The sequence below is a fragment of the Nymphalis io genome, chromosome 22 (genome assembly GCF_905147045.1).
Source record: "Nymphalis io chromosome 22, ilAglIoxx1.1, whole genome shotgun sequence".
NCBI classification, from domain to species: Eukaryota; Metazoa; Arthropoda; class Insecta; order Lepidoptera; family Nymphalidae; genus Nymphalis; species Nymphalis io.
In genome coordinates this window covers 6414636-6437479 of record NC_065909.1, presented here as the reverse complement: position 1 = coordinate 6437479, position 22844 = coordinate 6414636, and the positions used below count along the sequence as shown (strand labels likewise).

The window sequence follows — 22844 nt, the reverse complement described above, 5'->3', positions numbered from 1 at the left end:
GTTCTGTACTAGCCGTCCCCGCCTTGCCGGCCCGCAAGATGCCTCTTCACGCCTCGTTTGAAGGAACCCGGGTTGTAAGAGGAGGGGAACACGTGAGCTGGTAAGGAATTCCATTTTTTGGTAGTGCGACAAAGAAAGGAGTTGCCAAATTTCTTTGTGCGCGATGGAATTGATGTCACAGTTAGGCGGTGACATCGAGAACCAGCTCTCGTGGACTTAAGAAGGAAGGGGGAAGCAGGAATTAGAGAGAATAATTCCTCAGAGCACTCGCCGTGATACAGTCGATAGAAAGCGCTCAGTGCTGCTATCTCGCGACGCAATTGTAAAGGTTCAAGGGTGTTTGTGACCTTTACATTGCCAATAATGCGTACTGCACGTCGCTGCAACCGGTCCAAGGCCTCCAGTAGGTACTTAGCAGAGCCATCCCAAAGGTGCGAGCAATATTCAACGCAAGACCGTACCTGTGTTTTGTATAACAGGCACAGTTGTTGTGGCGTGAAAAAACGCCGCACCTTGTTCAGAACTCCGAGTTTCCGTGAAGCTGTTTTTATAATAGCCTCGATGTAATCCCTTGGACTAAGGTCGCAGCGAACGTCCATCCCCAGCATGGCGATTTTGCTTTGTATCATCAGCGGTGTGCCACAGAGGGAGGGAAGAGGGGAAAATGGTGACTTTTTCGCTGTGAGAGCGCATACCTGTGTTTTCTTGGCATTAAACTCAACAAGATTATCAGAACCCCATTTGACGATGAGCTCTAACGTTCTATCGAGTTCAATGACAAGATTCTCCCGCCTCTCCTCAGTTTCCGCCCGCCCAGCCACTGCGCGTCCGTGGTATCCACCATGCACTGTACTATCATCTGCATAGCAATGTATGTTCCCAAGAGAGAGCATATCATAGATATGCAAAAGAAAGAGTGTAAGAGATAGCACAAATCCCTGGGGGACCCCAGCATTCACTACATAGAATTGTGAAGCGCAACCATCAACTAAAACACGAAGGCTACGCTTGTGTAGGAAGCTGGCAATCCAGGCGCATAGCTGAGCAGGCAGACCATATGCCGGCAGCTTGGAGAGAAGACTTCTGTGCCAGACCCTGTCGAAAGCCTTGGAGATATCGAGGCTGACAGAAAACGATTCTCCATGCTTGTCGATAGCTTCACCCCAGAGGTGTGTTACGTACGCTAGAAGATCACCTGTGGACCGTTTTGGTCTAAACCCGTACTGACAATCATTAATTAGACAGTGATCTTCTAGGTAATGGATCAGTTGGTTGTTTAAAATCCGTTCCATCACCTTACAAAGTACTGAGGTGATAGCTATTGGCCGATAATTTGCCGGGTCAGAACGATCCCCTTTTTTGGGAACCGCTTGCACATTAGCTCTTCTCCAAGCCTTAACACAGGAGACAGCTCCGCTGCGCACTTCTTCAGCACTATGGCTGGTATTCCATCGGGACCGCTAGCTTTCCGTACATCAAGTGATTGCAGCTCCGCACGCACGTTGCTGATCATCACGTTGCCTGATTTTGATGTCAGGCATCGTATGGCCACATGAAGGTATTGTAGGTGGCAGCGCACTACAATCATCGATGACGGAATTATCGGCAAAGAGTTTAGCCAGGAGATCAGTTTGCTCTTGCGGACTGTGAGCTAGCGATCCGTCCGGATTTCTGAGCGGTGGCAGCGAAGGTTGGCAGAAATTGTTTTGCACAGACTTGGTCAGACGCCAGAAGCTACGGGAGCCCCTAGGATGCGAAACAAGATCATGACCAATCTGTACAATGCGCTGTGCATCCGCTCTCATGTATGCCTTTCTACAGGACTTGGAATTTTTATTGTAGTTTGCTTTCAGTGAGTCAATGTTAGATGCCCCGCTAATGCAGCCGTTGATCCACTCGCGATATGCCGCCAGCTTAGATGATACATCATCGGTACATTCACGAGTGAACCAACGGTTACGCGCACCCCTACTGATTAGATCTGAGCTAGGAATGTAGTATTCCATTCCCAACATGATCTCGTCAGCAACAGCAGCGGCACTAGCTGTCGGGTCATTCCCACTGAAGCAACGTTCCTTCCAAGGGACCGACGCATAGTAATCGCGCATACCGTCCCAATCTGCCGACTTATAGTGCCAAACGCGACGTTTGCATACCGCTAGTGGCGGCAGCTTGGCCTGTGGCACTCTGGTAGATACAAGGCCGTGATCCGAAGAGCCAAGAGGAGCCTGAACCACAACCTGATATTCCACCAGGTGAGAAGTCAGCAGAAGGTCCAGTAGAGAAGGCTGCTTGCCCATCAATGTCTGGGATCCTGGTGGGCTGATCAACCAGTTGGGTCAAGTCATGTGTGAGAGCAAACGCATGAGCAGTCCTTCCAGCATGGTCAGTTTTGAAGGATTTCAACCATGATTCGTGGTGAGCATTAAAATCCCCCAAAAACACCAATTCCGCGTTAGAAAATTGCTCTTGCGCAGCATCTGCCACCCGACTAAGATGGTCAAATAATCGGCTTGTCTCCAAGTCACCATTGTGGGATCTGTAGAGGCACACGAAGACTCGACTCTGACGAACCAGGTCCACACGTACCACCAACATGGAGAAGGAGGGGTCCTCCAAGCAGCGCAGTCGGTGACAGCAAACATCCGTCCTGACGAACAAGCATACTCCGGCTTTCGCTTTGAAGGATTCTTCAAGCGTTTAGCCGGGATAATTAAGGTAGCTGGTATCGGCAGGACGGAGTATTTGTGTCTCCGTGAGAAACAACATTGCTGGCCGTGCTGTCTCGAGATGGTGGTGGACAGCGTTGAGGTTAGCGTGGAGTCCACGGTTGTTAGAGAACTCGACCTCAAACAGCGAGGGTATGGTGGGGGTGTGCCACGATAGGGATGGGCAAAGTATGGAGGCGTGTTTTCCCAAATGGTTGCCAAAAGGGAAAATATACTGATCCGCCGGACGGAAGGGCCCCCGAACCCCCCCGGAAGTGGCCGCCGGGACCCCACCTTCCGGTCACCAACCGGCACGACTTTCTACCCCGAGATTATGCGTGGCATGGTGGGGCAGCCTCGCGAGCTGGTTAGGCACGCTCGGGCCCCTGTACCACGGGCGGCCAGCGGAACAGCCGTTTCTTCAGGTCTCTCTGTCCGGCAGGTCAATACGGTTTCCCCCGGTATTGGTTCAACAGCCGCCTCCACTGGACCAACACCCATCGCGGCAATACTCGCTCGGGCACTGGCTGTACGCTGGCTGACCTCGAAACGCGGCTGCAAGCCACTTCACGAGTTTTTCACCATGCGTACGGTGGTAACAAGCCAGGCGGATGTTAGCATCCTACCACCAGATGAGCAGATATAATAATAATAATATCCTGGGACATTTTTCACACACGGCCATCTGATCCCAAATTAAACTTGTACAAAGCTTGTGCTATGGAAACCAGACAACTGATATACTACATATACTACTTTTCTTTTGTAAATACATACTTATATAGATAATTACACCCAGACTCAGGACAAACAGACATGTTCATGCGCACAAATGTCTGTCCTGGGTGGGAATCGAACCCACAACCTTCGGCGTGAAAGGCAAGTGTTCTACCAACCACGCCAACCGGCTCGTCAAAAAAAGCAGATGGTCGCTCAGATATCCCTTAGTCGCCTCTTACGACACCCATGGGAAAGAGAGGGGCAGTGAAATGTATTCTTTCTCCGTCACTGCACGGATATTCATTTTTTTCGTTTTTCAAATGATATCACCAGCTCCAAAGGCAGATTTCATGATATAGTAGGCTTGTTTTTAATACAAATTTGAAGCTCTGCCATGCCAAAACTCAGCAAAGTAATTCTAATTTACTGGATCAAAATCCTCAAACGTTTCACAAAAAAAGGTTTTAATCTCTTCTATGTATCTTTTGTACGATATAAAAAGTAATCGGATAAGCGAACTGAAACGAATACACGTAGCGTACGCATCCGGACGGAGATTTGAGTAACATTTTTTGGCACATAAAAAAGGAACTATGAAACATATTCATAAAACAACATTTGTAAAGTTTCGAAAAAAAAACGACGAAAAAACGTTTGACAAATACGAGCGAAATACGATCTACGGTATAGGACGAATAAATCCCATATTTGTATAAAAATATGACGTGTGAAATAATAGAAAATAAAAATAGATTTATGTAACAAACAGGGAAACAACAATTTTGTGAATTAAAAAAAATACGTTTAAAAAATTTATATATTTAGTTTATTATACTCGCTGTCACGACTAGAACTAATAGTGTTGTACTATGATAAATCCTATGGCGTAGATTGTGACGCTGCCTGGTGGTGGCAGGCATATTAAAATATCATTAATATAAAGTAAAGATAAGATACATAAAATATAATATACTTTTGGTAGGTTTTTTTTTATAGAATAGGAAGAGCATACGGGCCACCTGAACTGAAGTGGTCACCAAGCGCCCTTAGACATTGGCATTGTAAGAAATGTCAACCATCGCTTATAACCAATGCGCCACCAACCTTGGGATCTAAGATTTTATGTCCCTTGTGCCTGTAATTACACTGGCTCACTCACCCTTCAAACCGGAACACAACAATATCAAAAACTGTTTTGCGGTAGAATATCTGATGAACAATAATTTTAACAATAATTCCAACAACACGTCTGTGGAGATATAAATATATTTTATACGTGATATTAACTTAATGAATTTATAGGTTTTTTATTAGAAACTAAAATATATTTCTTATTATCTATGTATCTATAAAGACCAGGCAGTTCGTTTAGATGTGAAATATTTTGATATTACTAACTTGTTGTCAGCCGCTTAGTTTCCTTGAATTTTCCGAGAAAAAAAGTGGACTGTGTCAATTCTTCGAACCATAAATCTCTATGTAAAAAATCAAGCCACTATTACTGCGTGAAAAAATAGCGAACCAACAAACCCATGTCCGCATTTATAACGTCAGTAGAGATTATAGAGATTAATAACAATTTCTAAACTACATTTACAGCAATTACAAGACCGAATTTGCTGAAAAGCTTATAGGAGACATAAATACATATCGTATTTCATTTTTTTTTTTATAAAACGATAGCATATAACTATAGGATATATAATATAGGACTTACAATACTATATTTTTAGCCACTAAGTGCAATAGATATAAAATAAGTTCCCATTTCAAGTACAATTCAATTTATCGAGGGGTCAGTTTTGACTAGATATCACGTAGGCGCAACTGTAATAAACAAGAATACAAACTATAAAGTAAAACTGTGTTTCATGCCGGTTCTCTTCGGTAGAATGTATATTCCGAACCAGTAAAAATAACAGCCTGATAATGTTCTATTGCTGGGCTAAGGCCTCTTGACATAATTAACGAAGTTGCTACTCTGAATTATCGATTAACATTTTTGTTTTTTTACCACAAAGCCATGAGCAACTTTAAATTTGGATCTTCTAAAATGTCGATTTAAAATTATTTTATTATAGATTGATATAAATTCAATAATAGAATAAATAAATAAACTGTGTGAAAGCATGTAACGATTTAATTCGCGTAATTGGTAAAGCATTGCTAATTTGAAATGCTTGTGAAATCCTCGCAGCCTTGTCGATACGAACACTTATCTACAGGCAGCTCATTTGATTGTCAATCTATTTCCATTAAGCACGTTCCATATACCGATATGTCTGTTATGGTTAGGGAGCTAGCGTGCAAAACTTCTACACGATTTACTAGTATACCAAACAATAACAGTAACTGTGAATGTCCCACTTCTGGGCTAAGGCCTCCTCTCCCTTTTTAAGAAGAATGTTTGGAGCTTATTCCACCACGCTGCTCCAATGCGGTTTGGTAGAATACACATGTGGCAAAGTTTCAGTGAAATTCGAAACATGCAAGTTTCCTCACGATGTTTTCCTTCACCGTCAAGAAAGAGATGAGTTATAATAACAAATTTAGCACATGAAAAATCAGTGGTGCTTGCCCAGGTTTGAACTCACGATCATCGGTTAAGATTCACGCGTTCTTACCACTAGGCCATCTCGGCATTGATTGATTGATCGAGTTTTGAACTATAATATATATAATCTGTTACTTATGCATAAATTCTACAAATAAGTAAATCATTTTAATAAACTTTTTTTAATATATTCGATTATTATGTATGGGCGGTAGTGACCATTACCACTAGGAGTCTTAATTGCCTGTCTGCTACCTATATCTACAAAAAGAAACTGGTAAACTTACCAATTTCACCATATTCGTTTCATATTCTACAAAAATTAAAGGGTGACCAAAAGAAGTCAAATACGTAACTCATCTAGTAAAAATACTTTCTAATAATATTCTCATCATCAATCTAAACGAAAATACTCATTATTCGCTTCAGCCTAAGCCCATTAATTTTCGGTTGAAAGCTTTTGTTTTCCAGTCATCTCTATCTTTAGACATATTAACTCAAAGATTACTAAATTAATCTATAAATAATATATTTAGTGACGCAATGATCGAAATGCGGTAGTAGTTAGAACATACGAATATTTCCCGACAGTTTCGGGTTAAAACCCAGTAAAACCACCACTGAATTTTCATGTTCTTGATTTGTTTATATTTCATCTTGTGCAATACAAACAAAAAATCGTTAGGAAACCAAGCATGTGTCAGTAGATAAAAACTGCTAGATGTGTATCCACCAATCTTTATTGGTGCAGCGTGGTGGAATAAGTTCCAAGCTTTTTGCTCGAAAGGAGAGTAGGCTCTGCTTTTATTTATTTATTTATTTATTTTATTTATTTGGGAAACATACAGCATAATATAATACATAAAATTTAGTAACAAAATAAATTTCACTTAAGCCAACAAAGTTTCCACTTATACAAACAAACATGGAGTGAACCTAACGATAACAAGTTATTTAACAATTTATTAAGATATATGAATAAAGTATTAAAAATAATTTAAAACAGAAAAAAAAAAAAAAAAAACGATAAGTATATTACTGACAAATACAGTTTTTTAGAGCTTCTTTGAACTTAAATAAATTTTCGTTAAATATATCTATACTAGTGTAGCGTTTATTATGATTGTCACATGCTCTTACTAAAAAGCGATTTTTAGCATAGTTCGTTCTACACATTGGGACATAAAAGGTATGTTTTGAACGGGCAATGGAATGTGAGCACTTGATATAAATGTTGTTGACTAAGTACATTGAATCGACAAAATTATTTACAATTTTGTAAAGAAAAACCTGATCTTTGCATTCCCTGCGTTTCTCAAGCGACAAAATATTAAGCTTATTAATAGCATTGGACCCAAATTTACGCGTTAATCTTCTAATAAATTTTGTTATATATATTACTTCTCAGGTTCCAAAAATAATTCGCATATCGAAATAATATGCCAAACATTTATCAAGTTAATTTGTTATTACTATCTATCTAATATTTTAATAAAATATTTGTTAAATCAGTCGGAGACGAACAAGTGTGTATCACCCCTGACATTAATATATCCCACGCGAAGTTTAAACTACTAACGATTAAGATAAGACAATTTCATCAGGATTTACGACTTGCACTGAAGCCTTTGAGAAACATAAATTATTTATACAGAACGGATATAATCTGTTTAAACGCTGTGAATACTAATATATGAATTATAAATTGATAAAATGATCAAAGAATCCAAATCGATTGTAACAAATAATTTCATTTTATTTATCATTGAATGTTCCCATGTTATGTAAATAAAGAACAAATATATTTGTTTTAAGATATAATAGTTTTATTATTCAACAATCAGATTATATAACTATTGTTATTGAATTAGAAGCAGTGCTGTGATCAATTACGTAGTCGCAGATAGTAACCGCTCATATCACATATCATATATGCGTGTGGTGACTTAATGTAATTTTAACTTATATATTATATATACATACAATTTAATTAAATGAAAATCATTATTATTAAATGTCGATTTTGCCGAGAAAAGTCGTGTTATAGTGTGTGAAATGTTAAAATTGTATTAAGATTATAAAAAGATACATACATTTTTTATCAAGAAAGAAAATTGATGAAAACAACAGTCACCATAAACGACATTACAATTATGGATATAATATCTACTAATATTATAAAGCTGAAGAGTTTATTTGAACGCGATTTTCTTAGTTTTCATTATAAATCTAAAAATCCAAGAGAGATCATTTTTAATGCATCTGTCGGATTGAGTTTTAAACTATAATAATCTGTTACTTAGGCACAGAAATTCTACACATGAGTAAAATTTTTATATATATATATATATATATATATATATATATATATATATATATATATGTGATACATTGGTGACTTGTATATAATATGTTCCTTTGGTCCGCTACACTGATATGTATATGATAGCTAAAACTATCGAATTCTACTTTCAAATTCGTTCGACTGCGTCAAAGACGAGATGGTCCAGTAGATCAAATTCAGTCAAGCACCACTGAGATATCGTGTGATTATAAGTCATCTCAAATCATGTACTACTAGCACATGTGTACCACAAATCAGCACGGAAGCACAGTGGTGGATTTAGTCTCTAAACATATTTTTAAAAGTCTTTCGTTAAGAGTTGTATATTTATGGCACTTACACAGTATTATTACATACTTTATTTTAACTATTATTAACCATGAACAGCCTGTAAATGCCCCACTGCTGAACTAAGGCCTCCTCTCCTTTTTTGGGGAGAAGATTTTGGAGCTTGTACCGCCATGTGGGTTGGTGGAATACATATGTGGCTGAATTTCAGTGAAATTAGACACACGCAGGTTTCCTCACGATGTTTTCCTTCACCATCAAGCACGAGATGAATTATAATCACAAAATAAGCACAAGAAAATTCAGTGGTGCTTGCCCGGGTTTGAACTCACGATCATCGGCTAAAATTTACGCGCTCTTACCACTGGGCCATCTCGGCTTTTTTACTATACTATAACTTTTATTAAACATTACAATATTTGCATATCACTAGTTCGCGACACAAAACATACAATATTACACGTAATATCGCCGTAACAATATTAAAATACCAAACGTATTAAGTGAGTAAAATATGAAAATATATAATAATACATAATGTATAGTTTCATTTAAAGTCAAAGTGGCTTGGAAATAATGAAAAGTTACTGTTCGTTTTGAATACAGTTATTAAATATTAGCGTATGATCGCAGCCTCGTCCGCGTAGATTTGCGTTTTGTGTCAATAAAAGAACAATAACTTCACGCTTGTCCAAACTGCAAATCCAGCTTCTTTTTTTTTTTTTTTTTTTTATAGAATAGGAAGGCGGACGAGCATATGGGCCACCTGATGGTAAGTGGTCACCAACGCTCTTAGACATTGGCATTGTAAGAAATGTCAACCATCGCTTACATATCCAATGCGCCACCAACCTTGGGAACTAAGATTTTATGTCCCTTGTGCCTGTAATTACACTGGCTCACTCACCCTTCAAACCGGAACACAACAATATCAAGTATTGCTGTTTTGCGGTAGAATACCTGATGAGTGGGTGGTACCTACCCAGACGAGCTTGCACAAAGCCCTACCACCAGTAGGGCTTATATATATATATTCTTCTTATATATAGACCAATATACTACTAGTTTCCGCCCGTGGCTTCGCCCACATTTAATGTGGAGGTGTTTGGTACATCCTTTTCTATACCCCTCACAACGTATATGCACCTGTTGAGTAGTTAAGACATGACATCGTAACAAACAAACTCGCTTCAAATATTATTGAGGATTATTATAATACTTAAATATTCTCCGATACGGCTGTTTCTTCTGGTATAAGTTTTCTGTGTAACGTTTCTTCATTTATTGGTATAAACTTTTATCCATATTTTTTTATCTGGAACTAGTCACCTACATACAAGAATACATACATCGTACGATGGAAAACGTCTTCCTCTGAAGAATTGTTCTTAAGAAACCAGTATACGCATTCCAGTACCATAAGATCTCAACTTAATATATATAAATAAATAACAATGCTAAAGCATCCGGCTACCTGTCCAGGAATCATGAATTATAAACAGTCAATCTGCCCCTCAATTTGCCTTCATTGGCAGCTTTATTGATGTCCATCAACAAGTGCGCTGAAGCGGGATAAAAAATATAATTATGTAAAGGGTTAGAAAGGGATAGTCGTAAAAATTAGTTCATAATAAGCTCTCAAGCGTAATGTAATTTCATGATATTTCCGTATTGTAATATACATATATAATTACGTTACATTCTCGTGAATGCTCCTTTAATTTTCTATTGTTGTAAGTTCTTTCAAATTTCATCTAAAAGCACCATCTTAATTTCATACATTTACACTTAATACATATATATATATAATATATATATAACTTAAGAAATTTCTCCTTATCGCTTAGTATTTTTTATTACATATTTTTCAACATATAGGTATTTGTCAAATGAACCAACTTTTCATATGTATCTGTAGAATAGAGCAAATCACATCAGCGACCTTTATAAGGAACCTTTGTACAAAATTGAACAATAATAGAAATCAGATAAAATGAATTCGATATAAAAAGCAATAAATTATATTTGTGTCAATTATGCTACCATTACAAAAACTTACATTACAAAATTTATAAAAGCCAGTGCATTGTTTTGTAATAAGAAATACGATTGTGCCGTAGTGATTAAATCATGAAACATCTTTATAGAAAACCTTATTAATTGCTTGTGTGGTTAAATAACATTTATAATAGTTTATACATTGCTGTTTTAATTCATCTCTTCGTTTTATCAGTGACCCGATTTCACCACGAAACTTTGCATTACCGATTCATAGTCGTAATTATGAATTCCATTGTCTGGATTTAAGCTTATCGAAATATTCTAATTCTGATAACAATTTTGCGTGACAGTGAACACGCTAATTTAGTTTCAGCATGAAATTTGATTTTAATCTAATATCCAGAACGTAATTGAATTGTGATAGGTATAATTTTTTTTTAGTGATTATCATATTCATAGTTAAAGAAGAAAATTATACTGACTAATGACAAAACACGGAACTAAAATGAAAAGAAAAATAGGTAACATATTAATATACTATTCTCGGATATATTACACGATGTTTCAAAGAGCGTTTTATAAAACAAAAGAAATGAGAAACACGGTACGATCAATTCACTTGTTTATAGACACTGATGGTTTAAAAATGTTTTATTGCTATATATTCTGAAACTCCTCAATTAGGTTATTTTACACTCTTAATTGCATTTGGTCTTATTTTTTAAACCTTTTTAATTTTTGTCTTGTAAATTAATAATGAAATTAAATAGCAAAGTATTCGTGTTTTGAGACCGTTTCATGACATAAAGACAATTCGTATGTTTCAGTAATCATTGGTTTTGTAAAGTCATGTTAACATAGTATTTTTTTTTCGAATTGACTTGTTGCTGTTGGCCAAAATGGCCGATCTCGGTTTAGGATATCGTCGACGTCAGGAAGGAGGACACTATGTGTGCAATGACCTCGTCATACGCCTAAGCGCGGACGGGTTATAATAAAAAAAAGGACCTCGACCCCGCCGGCGTGGTTGGTGTGTGTTTGCACTGTAACCTATCGTGTTGTGACATAGTATTGTGTAAAATTTTATTGTATGATAAAAGTTTAACGACATGTTCACCTTTTTAGTAAGTAGATAAGAGCAAATCGTTAAGTAATTTAAATAAGTAGTAATTAAATTAAAATTAGAAGGAAAATATATTATGCGTTAAAATAAAAAAAGATTGATTGCTTTTCAGCCGCCGCTTGTAGAAGATTCCGATATAAAAAACGACAATCGATGTAACTGAAAAGCTCAAGTTATATTCACCTCACTTGGTTTTGAATAAATCTATTAGTATAGGTCCCGGCTCCTACCATTTTATAAGTCTATTAAGCTTATTGTTATGCAATTTTTTATTACAAGGGTCGCGGGACGGGACTTCTCCTTAAAAAGAGGAGAGGAGGTTTTTAGCCCAGCAGTGGGAAATTCACAGGCTGTTACAGATACAGCAGATACGGTCGCGGGAAGCCGTTGGTGGAAATCCTTGGGGGAGACCTTTGTCTAATGGACATTTTCCGGCTGATATGATGGTGATGAAATAAGCATACGTGAAAAGTTTAATTAAAATCGGTCGAATAGTTTTTATATACTGTCATGAGTAATTTAATTATTTTTCAAAATAGATTTGAGTGGTTGTATAAGTGATCACGATGCAATATAATTATTTTTTGTTATAAATTATCAACGTTTTTTTAATAATAATGTTTAATATTTATAATTATACACATTAGCTTATCATTTTGACTGTTCCTACAGTCTTACACCGTCCGCTGTAATTATAAAATAAAATTACTTATTAAGTTAGTTGTAACGAATCTCTTATAGATATTTCTTTTCATTAAACTTTCCATTTATAATTTTTTTATGTTTAGCATTTCAAGCAACTTTTGGATATAAATAATATAATAAATCTTAAAACAAATATTTCATGTCAATATAATTAGAAATGATTTTGTCCCTAATATTAAAAAAAAAAAAAAAACATTTAAAATTTACTTCCTTTATTATTTTCAAAACAGCTAGAAACATACAAATATAATAAAGAATATTATAAATAAGAATGAGTTTATTATAAAATAATATTCATACGGCAATACTTATTATTGATCTGTTGACTCCTTTATTTGTTTGAATCAAATGCGTTCCTACACGATTCATTCGGTTGATTGAATTAAATATTCATTCAATCGAATGAATCGTTAGTAAAATTGTCGTTGACAATTCATGTGAAAGTCTCAGGCATGGTTTTATCAAAGCACTGATGGTGCGTAAGCCATATCAGGAAAAGTCTTCAAAAACAATACCATAACGAGACTTGGAAATGCACGCCGCACTTTACGAACATGGACGAGGACACATAAGCTTAAAAAACAAATCTTATATAAATACAAAATTTGAAAAAAAAACATCGACAACCAAGACACAATATATATATATATAACTCCAAGCCTCTTGAATAAAAATATTTACAGAATTTTTCTTTTTCAGAGGGTGCTAGAACCTGCTTCATTCTCACTTTCGGCGGATCGACGATTCCTACTACTTGCGCATGCGCCGCGCAAAATCCACCAATACTCCTACCTCGCCCGTTACACCGTCTATGATATACTAACCACGTAAGTAAAAATATATTTTTCCATGTTTAATACATGGAATCTCTATGTAGATAGTGATGGTATTTCAAAGAATACTCATTATCATCAAGGAATCAATGCCCAATGGTCTGAACTTGAAAGTCAGAGATTATGATTATTTATAATACTTCAATTATTACGAGTATTTTTAGCTTAAGGTTGGTAGAATTGCCTAGGAGGCGTAATTCAAAAGCTATCATTTGGTTGTTACTTAAGAATCAGAATGCTACAAATAAAGTAAAAGCAGGGTAAAATATATGATTTTAGTGGGTAATAATTCCACATAACCCAGTTAAGTGGGCCGAGGACGTTTCTGAAGGTTTCCAATGCGTTAAGAAAAAAGTAGTAAAATATGTGAATATAATAAGTACTTATACTCATAAAAAAAGAAACATTGATTACAGATTTCTTCTATCCGTTAGCATAACGAATCATTTTGAAAAAATAGTAACCAGGTTTCATTTATAATTACGAACACAGTACGCGCGTATTTTGAATTAAATTATTCATATAATTTTTTTTACTGAGATGGCCTAGTAGTTAGAACGCGTGAACCTTAACCGATGATCGTGGGTTCAAACCCGGGCAAGTATCACTGAAATTTCATGTGCTTAATTTAATATTATTATTCATCTCGTGCTTGACGGTGAAGGAAAACATCGTGAGGAAACCTGCATGTGTCTAATTTCATTGAAATTATGTCACATGTGTATTCTACCGACCCGCATTGGAGCAACGTGGTGGAATAAGCTCTAAACCTTCTTCTCAAAAAGGAAGAGGAGGTCTTAGCCCAGCAGTGGGGTATTAACAGGCTGTTACTGTATATATTTTTTATGTATGTACGTATCTTGTTAAATATAAGAGGCTCTATTTCTAGAGCCACTGATCTATTTATTTAGATGTAGTAATCATACTTAGTCTGCGATACAAGGATCAATGAAGCTCTTAATAGTCCATCGTTAACACTCACACTGTTAAGAGCTCCGAGTATCAAATGTCCAACTGAATTAAGTTAATGATACAAGATGTAATCTAGACTTTAAACAATTGAAATCCTCTTCGATAACTACATATGTATATGTGTGTCGTGATTTCATGTCTAAATACTTACATATGTGTGCGTGTATTATTTCTGTGTCTTTTTTATTGTATAAGGTATTATCATAATGATATGACATACTTAACGCCGTAGGCCTTTTCTTCCAGTCAAATTTCTTTATACTTATATATTTACTATGACAACAAATGCTTAAAAATACATTGACGAAAATAAAATATCATTCGTACGCAGCTTAAAACAAAAAACTACACGAGGTTAATAACTAAAATCTTACTCGTTCTATTTATTTAAAAACAAGTATTCCAGTATGAAAAGCAATTTAACCAGGTTTTTGAAGCTCAGTATTAATTAGGAGTTTCGACAACCTAATTACCTTTATTCATTAAGAGATTACGAAACCCGTATAAATCTCTAAAGATTCATCATATGAAATTAATTGAAAGGAAATCACGTAAGACTTACAAATTTAATAAAATTACTAAATTACTTCGCATGTGTATGTGTGTGTTTAATATATAGTACTGTTTTTTAATGCCATTGTCTATAGGCAGTGGTGACCAGTTGTAAACCAGGTGGCCCATTTGCCAACCCGCCTATTGATTTTATAAAAAAAACGCCGCTATCAGGATTCTTTTAGTCCTAGCAATCACCGAGTAATTTAATATTGAAGCCATTTTTTGTCTTAAATATTATTAAGACAAAGCGGCCTTGCAAATGAACCAACTGGTTTAGGTATTTAGTTAAGTTTTAAAGGAACTTTATACTTACGTTTTTAAGAGTAATTAATTGAGATTGTATCACATCGGGAAATATACGTCACGAGCTAACCCAGTGGGCGGTGGGGACTACAAACAATGGGGCGGCTACTGGCCACTCTGTCTATCTTTTACAATAAAAAAAATGTAAAGAACAAACTGAATTCGTATTTGGAATATCATTTTAAATATTAAAATATTGAATATCCAATATCAAAATCAGTTAGTCTTTACAAAAACGCCATATCAATTACCACATTTTCTCCGCCGAGGAAATAGTACATCACAATGCTTTAGATCGTGTGTGCGTACAGCGTAATCAAGAACAATCTACCATATTTTTTATGGCGTACGTTAACAAGCGGCCTGAAATCTTAAATAGGACACGAACTTAATTCACGTCGCCTGCAGAGACTTTTGACGCAATAAAATAATGCGAAGTTAAAATAATTTTGTATTTTCGTTTCGTAACATACCATTTTATTAAATATTTTTAATTTATTAAAAATTACATTTATTTTAGTCAGTCTCTTTTCTCGAATCGCGAAAAAGCTTTTTTATATTAATGAAATATTTATATAATGTATTGCATTTTTGAGGAAACGAACGAATGAAAATTTCTTCAAAATCGTTGATGTAAAAGAGACAGCTACTACGTAATGATCATTTTGTATTTCGTCTATAGATATACATATACTTGTTTCTATAAAAATAGTATAGTTAGTATACATAAGTAAAGTTTTAATTAATTACAAAGCTACCTTTTATGTTATATATGTACCAATATTCATAGTGTTGTATTATCAAGATATATTTATAAATACATGATAACATTATAATCTGATATTTGTATTGATACTGTATATTATTTAAAAGTTCTCTATATGTAAGCAACCAAGTTAAAACATTTGTAACGCAAGCAAGTGAAACTACACATGGTGAGGACATACACCAACCGTGCAACTTAATCAAAACTTGGCACGCTGTGTGCTCAACTTAGTCTTTCGTTGAAATTTATGCTTTTTTCCCAAAACACTTTTATAAAGTTTAAAGAGTAATTTTACATTACACTTAATTTATTTATTTTATAACAGGTACTATGCAAATATGTACGGTAATCTTTGTATATACATATATATACATTAAAATAATACACGTATTAATAAGCCTGCATGTACACACGAAGTTATACATAATAATTACGCTTGCTTGATATGAATATGAACAAATACTTGAATATGAACATAGTAGTAAAGTTATGATACGAGTAGAGTTATTTACTACTGAGACACACATATATACTCTCTACAAAAGCAATTTCCTTGTGCTAACGAATGTACTACTAACTAATATGCTAACTAATAGTACATACACTATTAAAACAATACACACACTAATTAATTTTTCTCACACCAAGAATGAAATTCTTCCATAACTTAGATTTCAATTTCACACAGCACGAGTAATAAATAATTCATAATTTGAAAACTTTTGGAGCAATAAAATTAAGCGATGAATAAGGCAATGCTCAAGGAAATTTGTGTGAAATAAGAAATTTTCCACTTCCTGTCTTGCTGTCGGTTCATTTTTTTCTTCTTTGATTTATGTTTTCCTTGTCCCTCTTCAAAAACGGTTCATATTTTTCACTGTAAGAGTCTTTCAATGTAATCATTTCTTAGATCCTTTTATATACATACCTATTAATAATACCGCTTTACTTATAAAAGTTTACAGCTTAGCGGCTGTTAAGTGAAATACTGACTTCGCTTTTTCTGACATTACTGATTTTACATCCGAAAGAAGAAGACACAGCATTGTTTAACTAAACACTCGCTTAACAACGTTTATTAGTAAACCCGTTTTTTTACCTATTATAAGGGGCTATAGATCCCGAATTATCCCCAGCTTCAAATCGCTGGGTCAAGGATTTTTTTTTTGCGTTTTTAATGATAAATTTTCAGAATGTCTGTCTTATGAAAAATTATGAATTTTTATAATCTGTTAGGTTAGTGTTTATAATTTAACGGAAATTGTGTGAGTATTGTAATAAGAAATTGTTACGTTATATTCAAAACCATTAAACGCCGTCCATAAATTTTCGAACGTTTATAATCTGGCTAGATGTAGTTATAAGCTAATTGTGTTTATATATAATTGCCGATAGTTATATATGACAAAAGTTATTTCATTAACGCACTGCAGTTATCGTATTAATTTGTCTTATTTATTGTATTTGTCAGCGTTATGAGAGCGTTACGAGAGGAACTATATATGTAGTTGTCACATTGACTTTTGACAGCGTTGACTATAGTGGAATTTCGTATCATGACAATGGAAACGTTGATCATCGCATGTTGATACATTTTACCATTTTTTATTTGAAACAATCATGTTTTTATAATAAAAATGAAAATAATTTAGATATGTTTAAGATAAACACCCCACTTTGTATTTATATTATTTTGTAATTATATTATAAATTACATTCAATTCAATTGTTTTCGTTTTCTAAGGGCATGAAATAAAAAACTCAGTATCGATTCAAATAAGTAAAGGTAGCCTTTGCCGTACTTGGGGTTCCGCTTGCTGCGTATAAAATTTCATCAAACTCAATTCAGTGGTTTAGACGTGAAAGCGTAACAGACAGATAGATATACTTTCGCATTTATAATATTAATATAGAAACGCAAATAGCGTATCACCTTAAGAAGGTTTTCAACATTTGAAAACAACGAGTGAGATACGAAATAAGTTTTTACAAAACAGCAATGCAGTAATACATAATGAATTTAAACTTTTGAAAATGATTTATTAAACTACCAAACAACACAATCGTATTATAATGGAATTATTTTACATTATTACATAGATGCATATAATCATATATATCATCATATATACTATTGGATTAATAGTAAATTATTTCGTTTACTCGTGTTTTCTTCGGAGAGGACCGGCAAATGGGTCCCCTAATGGTTAGTGGTGAACACTGACCATAGACATTGGCGATGAAAGAAATTTCGTACATCGCCGTAATCTAAATCTTGAGACATTCTTTTATTCGATTGCGCATTGTAGCGATAACTGGATTATTCATATCATTGGGTGTTATATATCTTATACCTCACTGCTGGGCTAAGGCAATCTTTCCTTTTAAGGAGAAGATTTGGAAATTACTGAACCACTCTGCTCCAATATTCCAATCCAATTTGTGGCAAATTTTTATGTGACACACGAACCTTACCACTACCAGTGAGCACGAGATGAATTATAAACATAAATTAAACACAAGCAATTTCAATGGTGCTAGGCTGAGTTTGAACCCGCAATCATTGATTAAAGATTCACGTACTCCCAGCTGAAATATGTTATTGTCTACTTATGTATTCCGTTTAAATGCCGAAATAATTTCTATTTTAAGTCATAACTTTCTATGGATTTTTCAGCTGTTACCACTTTATGGTGATGGAATTTAATAAATTATAATTATAACTTTATGTTTATATAATATATATGTATTATTTTATATATATAATTGGAAACCGCCGATTGATTCACTCATGTTAGCAGTGGCAACAAGTATCCTTTTATTTTTTCAATGAAGAGGACGACCATTTAAATATATTTATAGCAATATATAACCTAGAATTACATAATAATATAAAACGCTTATTCCAATTTTTCATTAATATTAACAATATTAATGAAACATTAAGCGGCGATGGCAATGGAGTGCTTTAGTTTTTATATATCTAATATATTATAATGCCAGCCTATACACGTACATACATACATACCAGTAATTATTTTAAATTTAATTTTTTTAAAGGGTTTTTAATTGGACCGCCGGTATCGCTACTGGTACGTACCACCCAATCATTTAATATTCTAACACCACAAAAAAACAATGTTTTCCGAGTCGTTGAAGATTCAATGAATGACACATAAGACAATTTTTTAAATAAATCGAAAGCATGAAATGTGTGTGTGAAACCTATGCCAAAAATCTAGATTAAATAAAAAAAGTTGTATACCTGATCCTTAGCAACTACAAATTACGTAAATTCAACTCTCATTCCGTATTGACCTTTTTAAATGAAAGGTACGGAATTAGAGCGCCTATTTATTCGCTTGCTATTTCGCAGTCACCTCGATTAAAGATTTATGAATGTAAACACTACGCAGTGCAGTCGAAATGAGCTGCATTCGCGCCTCGTTTCTGAATCGTTAGTGTGACTATATCGCGAACTTTGAATAACGAGTACGAACTGTGTGAGTTCAATTATTAACTTCTTCGTCTTCTTTGGAAGTTATTTTAATAAGTCCAATAAACAACCAGATTCAAATGACGACAAAGTAGTTCAAATCTCCACGCGTATATAGCCCATTTACTGGTTATTATAGGCACAAGGGACATATCTTCTCAGTTCCCAAGGTTGGTGGCGCATTGGTGATGTAAGCGATGGTTAACATTTCTTACAATGCCAATATTTATGGGCGTTGGTGACCACTTACCATCAGGTGGCCTATATGGTTATCCACCTTCCTATTCTATAAAAAAAGAGTTTAATTCTATTGTTTTTAGAAACATGTCGGCGTGCTCGTTAACTTTATTCATGTGTTGAATACTAATGATAGTAATTATATTGACTCCATTTTATTTTTAATTATGTTTTCATTAAACTGGATAAAATACTTTTTATATATCAATATCAAAACCACATAAAAAGATAGTAATTATTCTATCGGGTACTTAGTTGTTGTGGGTATGTTGGTACCGTCATAGCAGATTTCTAGGCTTCGATTTTTGTATTGGAAATGAAATATTATATAAATTATTTGGTAAAACATTTGTAAGCCAAACTTTCATTGATATGATTTTTTTTTATCAAACAATTCAAATCGCTTTCGTTTTAGTATTGATCAAATAATGGGTCATATGTTGTTAAAAAATCAAGTGTGCACATACCAATCACAATAACAATGTAGTGCTTAAGGTGTAATCTAAATTATTATTGGCCTTAATTGTAAGCGCGAATGATTTGTTAAATAATACTGTGTCTTTGTCTTTCGTATGTCAAATCAATAATGACAGAGAGTGATAAACATTTATAAGCAAGGCTGATATCTGTCATTTGCCTGTAATTAAACTGGCATACTTGCCATATATACTAGAAAGCACTCCAAAGTAAGTCGCAAGTTAAAATCCGGGAATTTGTTATCTCTCTCATCTGAAAACCGCATGTCTCAGAAATTCTGGTTAGATAGGCCATAATAGAATATACTTATGAATTTAATTATGTTGATTATAAAGATGATTAAAAACGTGAGTTAACTATCCATGCCAGTTTAATAAGAAACTTTAATTATATTTAATTAACATGCCTAGGCAATCTGGTCGAAAAGAGTACCTACTGAGATTCTTTTTGGTTCATCGTTCTTGCTCGATAGAATCTACATTCAGATATTCATGCTTCATCGCATTCCGAACCGATGATAAATTAATCTTAAAAATGACAAAAAAAATCAAAATAAAAAGTATATTGATTTTGTATAGCAACCAATATTCTAAATTATAAAGTAAATTGTTAATTTAATTGTTCGGTTTGGTTTATATATGAAAGTTACTTTAAAAAATTCGTTCCTAATCTCAGGTACCAGGCTACCATAAAAACTAATGTGGTTGTGTATTCATATTTTAGCACGTTCGCTAAACAAACCGTAACAAAATCAGTTACACCAGCCCTAGACAAAAATTAACATACAGCTTTGAAACGTTGATGAAAAATAAATAGTTTTTAAATATAGATCAGAATATTGAGTACTTTGACGTTAGCAAAATAAACACAAAATTTGTATTGAGCATTTTTAATAAATGTTCTTAATTACCATTTCTTCTCTTTCTTAATCTCTTTTAAAAATCAAAACTTGAATTCTTGTTAGGAAAATAATCACACAGGAAACACACTCCCGATTACGCTTTCATAAAAAAACACATACACACTGCACAATAAGACGAAACAAACTACATTAGAATGGGAAAAATATAAAACGTTCGGAGTGCAAATGTACAATATGTTATTGTAAATAGTGTTTTTATTTTATATTTAAAAAACGCCTTATTAAATATGTACAAAATACCTGTTAGTTAATGTGGTTTACACATTAATGTGGTTTGTGGGTCACATTAATTACTACCTACATCTGTTTTAAGTTTCTAACTATTTATTTTACTGCATCTGACACTTTTTTAAAATACGATATATTTACAAATATACATACTATACGATATATTTACATTACATTTATTGCAATTTCAAATTGTATTCTTTATGAAACCCAGAATCGATTCAGTCTGTATTAATAAAGACATGAAGTTATAATACATTAATGAGTTGTAAGTAACAATTTCATTCATAATAATTACATTTATGAAATGATTTAATATTAAATAATCATATTTTTTTAATTTTTATAATAAAGTCTTTGTAGATACGAGTATTTTTTGAAACTTTAATTTGTGTCATAAAGTAGTGTACTATTTTTGCTATTAGTCTTTTGTCTCGTTTATTTAATTATACACTACTTACGTGTTAATTATCATAGAGTTAACTGACATAGATCTAACTCACGCGTAGCGTTATGGCGCACTGTCAATACTATCTTGTCAAATATATTAGGATGATCAATCAATCAACAGCCAATCGTTGTCCACTACTGAACATAGGCCTCTCCCAAGGTGCGCCAAAGCTCCCTGTCCTCCGCCTTCCGCATCCAGTTGGTGCCCGCCACCTTCTTAAGGTCGTCGGTCCACCTGGCTGGAGGGCGCCCTACGCTGCGCTTGACGATTCGCGGTCTCCACTCTAGGACTCGTCTGCTCCAACGGCCATCGGTCCTACGACATACGTGACCAGCCCACTGCCACTTCAGCCTACTAATTTGCAAGCTATGTCGGTGACTTCGGTTCTTTTCCGGATAATCTCATTTCTGATCTTATCCTTCAAAGATACTCCGAGCATAGCTCGCTCCATAGCACGCTGAGCGACTTTTAATTTGTGGACTAGTCCCGCAGTTAGTGTCCACGTTTCGGCACCGTATTTCATGGCAGGTAAGATGCATTGGTTGAAGACTTCTTGAGAACAGCTTATACACGTGACTCAGGAGGGAGATTGGTCTGTAGTTTTTCAAGAGGTTTTTATCACCTTTCTTGAAAAGCAGTACCACCTCACTCCCGCTCCACGTTTCCGGGGTCTTACCATGTTGGATGACGGAATTAAAGAGGCTTGCTAGCTCTTTCAGGACCGGAGTCCCGCCTGCCTTAAGCAACTCTGTTGTGATTCCGTCATCTCCCGAAGCTTTGTTGTTTTTAAGCTGTTAGCTAGAGCCGCCCTAATCTCGCCTTGGTCAACGACCGGGAGCTCCTCGAAGTAATGGCGCGTAAGAGGGGCGCGCTGGTCATCAAAACTAATTCCCACGGATTTATCCGATCTTGGAGAGGTATTCAGGAGATTAGGATGAGATGTTAGACAATTAATATTTTTTATGCCATATTCTTATAGGCATATTACCCATTCATCTGATATTCTACTGACATAGAGATATGTTACTGTTGTAACTGTAATCTGTTTTGCGATAGAATATTTGGCTATGTTCCAGCCCATGGTGAGTACGTCTGTGCTATTAAAGGCACATGGGATCTCGTCTTCGATCCCATGGCTAGCCTTACATTAATGGTGTAAGG

At 34.9% G+C, this 22844-nt stretch overlaps 1 protein-coding gene across 1 annotated transcript in view; it reads left to right on the top strand.

Moving 5' to 3' along the window:
* Window positions 1–22844, top strand: part of LOC126777295 (inactive dipeptidyl peptidase 10) — a 200993-nt gene that overhangs the window by 137500 nt on the left and 40649 nt on the right. The window contains exon 5 of the mRNA XM_050500307.1: window positions 13143–13270. Coding sequence (XP_050356264.1) covers window positions 13143–13270 — 128 coding nt within the window. The remainder of the gene's footprint in view (window positions 1–13142; window positions 13271–22844) is intronic.